Source organism: Liolophura sinensis, chromosome 12 (genome assembly GCF_032854445.1).
Source record: "Liolophura sinensis isolate JHLJ2023 chromosome 12, CUHK_Ljap_v2, whole genome shotgun sequence".
NCBI classification, from domain to species: domain Eukaryota; kingdom Metazoa; phylum Mollusca; class Polyplacophora; order Chitonida; family Chitonidae; genus Liolophura; species Liolophura sinensis.
The window spans coordinates 21172995-21177796 of NC_088306.1; the positions used below are offsets into that span (position 1 = coordinate 21172995).

The 4802-nt window shown below is 40.0% G+C and overlaps 1 protein-coding gene across 1 annotated transcript; it reads right to left on the bottom strand.

Moving 5' to 3' along the window:
* Nucleotides 1-1742: 1742 nt before the first annotated feature.
* Nucleotides 1743-4313, bottom strand: LOC135479790 (diaminopimelate epimerase-like). The gene is made up of 2 exons (XM_064759696.1): nucleotides 3651-4313; nucleotides 1743-1991 (listed from the first exon to the last, which is right to left on the bottom strand). The coding sequence occupies exons 1-2, from the start codon at nucleotides 4311-4313 to the stop codon at nucleotides 1743-1745; spliced, it is 912 nt and encodes a 303-aa protein (XP_064615766.1).
* Between the last annotated feature and the right edge of the window lie 489 nt (nucleotides 4314-4802).

Sequence of the window (4802 nt, forward strand, 5' to 3'; positions counted from 1 at the left end):
TTTCCTCACGGAGAAAAGAACATTTTAAAATAATTTTGTATCTTGACATTTGGGACCACCTCTTGGTACATATAGTCTTTCCGTCATAAGTAAGGATGCGACTCATGTCCAGTTAATATATTTGGGCTTGCTTTTGGGTTTTCCTTCGGTAGAATGTTTTTAACCAATATTTTGATCATATTTATTATAACAACATTTTCCTTGTCATAATTCAGATTTCAAGCATGGGTCTATATATAAACAACAAATTTACATTCAGACAAATTTATTATACATGCATCACATCATAATATGGAACATTTTCATGGAAAAAAAACACACACTTACCAAAAAAGTGGTCCCAAACATCCACCATACAAAAATCATGTCCTTTTCGTCCGTTAAAAAATATTGAAAAAAATATTTCAGATCATATTTACGAAAAACTTTTCATGCCTTTTCATCTGAAATTTGCAATCTAACTGAACACGATGAATATAATGCACCCAGCCCCTGTACGCCAATGAAAAATTCTAAAGACATATGTAAAGGTGATTTTTAGATATACTGTTCAGCATTCTTTCCGCTATCGCTTGCTTCTTCTTGGTGTTCAGTTTCACATAAATATGAAACATTTAGATGATACATTCGGATACAAACTGCATCTACACTTTGATTTGACTTGAATGTCAGACCGTTTTTACCACATATTTACGCATTACTATATACGATGGTATCAAAATTTTATTCAGATAAAATAGTTCGACTTAGTGTAAATTGAAGAGAGCAGACACATTACAACGCTTCAAGTCAGAGGATGGTACTGTAATAAAAGTTATTTAAATTAGTTCTGATGTAAACCAGTGTGATGTAAGCAGTGTCTTGATAGTTTTCTTTAGGGAATCGACATATTCTAGACCAATATAGAGTCGAGAGTTCGAATCCAGATTCTGTCTGCTTTCACAACAGCTGGAATGACAATAATTACTGAGGTTAAATGCATGAATCCAGTCCTTATTTTATCAGCAGCGGCTCTGAAGTAGTTGACTCGCCATGAAGTACCTGGTGTAGGGCAATGTTTTTTTCGTGTATATTCATGTACTTAAATATCATCTGGAAGTGTATTAAAAGTAACATTTAATTGCTGAATTAACTTATGCTTGTTTCGCCAAAATGAATGCCTGTAAAGAAACAACAGTTCTAAGCTGTTGTCCACATACCATAGTTGAACAGCGGGTTGCTAGAGAGCCTAATTGTGTAACGTTATGCACTGAGTGTTTGGTTACGACCTTATCTACACAAGGTCAAGGTCATTAAGCTATACAATGTCATCAGCATATGTTAATAGCACTTTACTGAAATGAATTCTACGGCTCTGCTTTGACTGCCTTGTGTCAAGGGAAATGTTACCGGTACGTTTTCACTCTCTATGCTGTAGTTTTATATCATATGACTGCGAAACCAGGATTCTGATTGTTGACTGAGCATCCCGAAGGCCTGGCCCCCTTGCATTTGCTGAAGGTGAATGTTTATTGAATGTGACAACACAGCATTTTGAGTAATTCTAGACCAGTGATGTCTAATAAATTGCCACAACACTACTGCCTTTTTACCATATCCTTACAATTATTGATTCATGGAAAGGCTTATTAAACATATGTAGGCCTCTATCTTTACTCATGCAAAAGTACGTTCCCAATAAAGAACTACTAAGATTTCAACTAGGATGTATGAACATGGAGGTAGAATAGAAGGAGGCACAATTATGAGGCTTCAAAGTGTTCGGTGTAGGTTACCGACACCGTGGGGGAAGCTCTCTGTCGTGACAGGACATTAGAGCTCTCAGGCTTGGTCAGGGCTTGACGCAAGCGCTCTCGCGAGGCTGTCGAACAGCCAGGACGTGTGTTTGATAGACTTAAGTCAAGCTCGCGGACATTTGCCGACAGCTCCTGTAAGTTTGTGTACTTCAGTTTGTGGGGCTTTTTTTCGGCTGAACTGGCCGGCGTCTTGATCTTGGAATCACACGAACAAAGGCAGAATATACACGTAGATGTGTAATATTAAAGTTTTTATTAAAGCCATGTGACTTGTTGATGGTTCTTTAATTAGCGTTTATGCCCACTATGCAATAAGAAACAAAATCTTCAGAAATTATAGGGTCTATATGGTTACAAATGTTGATCTACAGTTACTGAATTTAATGGATTTATCAGCTTATTGTAAAAGATTCAGTAAATCTGATAATTTACATGTTTGTGGTCGATGCATTCCTACAGGTTTCTTTAATTCGGTTTGGAACAACGTGCAGTTTACTTCAAAACGTGACAAAACTGCATGAAGCCTTTTCATAACTCAATAGACAAGCATGCGTTGGGCGGGTCAGTCAATCGTAACCAGGCGGAGTAGTGCTCCATATTCTACCTCCATGATATGAATGTATGTTTTTGTTTTTAGTTTATACTTAACAGTTTTTCAGCCATATGATGACGATGTGTTCATATACTGTCTTATCTTGCTGGAGGGCGAGTCCATGCCGCCAAAGTCCTGCCACCACTAAAGCATTACGCCGAAGACACCAGATTTGACACCGAACTCTGTTGCATTATACTGACACCGGGCAAACTAGTCTTGTTTCCTTGCTCTAATAGCTTGTACCATTTTTAAAGTCTTTGGTATGACCCACCTCGGATTTGATCCTAATGTTCTAATCATTACGCCACGACGCAGTTCATTGCTGACATGAAGGCGGTTCTGAATGAGACAGGAAGTGAATCAATGATTGATTGATTGATTATTGCTTAATTTATTTATTTATTTGATTAATGATTTACCCCGTACTGAAGAATATTTCGCCTATACAACACCGGCCAGCATTATGGTGGTAGGAAACCGATAAAACTACGACCAGATTATGGCTTAACGCTATTTCGGCAATATTGTTGCCATATGGAGGAGTGGACAGACTACAACTGGAATAAACCGCCCCGTGTGACCAGATGTTAGACAAAACATCAGGCTGTATCCGTGACATCGGCAATGGATGCAAACAGGGGATAATGTAGAACCAAACAGCTTAGTAGTGGTGACGCTAACGTTCATCGCAATAGAAGAAGGCTTTTACTATTTCGTTTTTGGAACTGACTTCATTCAATGGCATTTAGAAGATGAGTTAGATAACATAGCAAATATATAGATCACAACTTCTGTTTTTTTCAGTGAGAATCGTTGTGGTGTAGGTGCTAATACCGTTATGGAATTGTAATTCAATGGTGAAATCAATAAATCGACCATTTATCCCTTGTCTGTATGTTTACCTTTGGGAAAAGTCGTCTGTCACACCATAACCATGTATAGCCTTTAAATCGATCACTGGGTTAATGGTATAAACAAACCATTCTATGATATCAAGGCAAGCTGAGCAGATTGTTCTCCCCGGATATAAAATCTACCTGTCAATTATTTATGTGATCCTTTAGACAATTTTTCATTTGTTCAGTCCATTAGAGATCATGCAACACTCCTTCGAACACGTGACATGCAGGACCAATTAGATACACGTCTGAGAATTCCCTCTCACCCACGCGCAAAGCCGTCACCGTTAGTGTCCCAAGACGAACTTTGACATTAACTTTCACTGACGTCGGTTCAGTGAACACTGACCGTCGACTTACCGTAACAAGCGCAGCGCCAGTGGCGCCAGTTCCACACGCCAGCGTCTCGCCGTTGACGCCGCACTCGTAACTTCGCATGGAAATCTCACTCGTTTTTTCTGGGAAGGTTTGGACGTAAGCTTTGAAAAATCCCTCTTTGTGTCCAGTGTCATATATTTTCCGAAGTTCATCGCCATCCTGCTGAACGTCAACGCTTTCTAGGTCGTCAAAGTATGCAACGAAGGTTAAGGTGCCGGTAAAAATCTGATAATTATTGTTTACCACTCTATCAATCCCCCTGTCTATGTCTTTCATCTTAAGACGCACCAGGCCAGACTGACTGTCCACACGGCCAACGTGTTCTCCGTCGTATGCACAGAACGTAACATCCTCGTCTGCCGAAGCCAGGCCAAGCTGAATTGCAAACTTCACAGCACAACGCCCACCGTTCCCGCATAACCCACCTACCCGTCCATCGCTACAGTGGTACACAAGCTCAAAAACACAGTAACGGTGCTGGGCATTCTCACAAGAACGGATCTCGACCAACCCGTCCGCACCAATCCCAGTTCTAAGCTCGCACAATCTGACGACAAAAATTTCTTGAGAGACGTCTATCCGCCTGTCTCTGTTGTCCATAAATATGAAATTGTTTCCCAAAGCGTTGTACTTTGAAAATTCCATTGTCTGTACCCGCCAGCAACTGTTCATTCAGTAAAATCTGTTTTCAGAAGTCCCGACGTGGAGTGCTAATTACAAATATATATATCTGTATGTGTCATGACCTACATTTCATTCGCAAGGCGTGTAAAGTAATCTTATAAACACGATACTAGAGACTTTATTGTGTACATTACATATCTCCACTACGTTATTGTCAGCACGCTACGCATGACCGCGCATAAAGGGCTATTTCAGTTCGTTACGCTACCAGCGCACGGATTAACAAAGTGTTGCTCATCTCTCACGCCGTCCAATCAGAATCGATTCTGTATGCAATGAAGCCATGGTGATTCCTACTACTTCATTTATTTTCCTGTAACCGGGTTGGGCTACATTAGACACAGTGGGTGCCCTACTTAAAAGACAAAGTCCATTTCTCCGTTTGAATGGCTATATTCAAGGGAAAATTATAGCGGAGGGAAAACAGTGGCTTCACGCTGTATTGTCACT

Excerpts from the sequence above, each read along its gene's own strand:
- LOC135479790 (XM_064759696.1), bottom strand. The coding sequence starts at position 4,313 with ATGGAATTTTCAAAGTACAACGCTTTGGGAAACAATTTCATATTTATG. Across the intron at positions 1,992-3,650 it reads CTGGCGCTGCGCTTGTTACG|ATCAAGACGCCGGCCAGTTC; the intron begins GTAAGTCGACGG and ends TGTGATTCCAAG.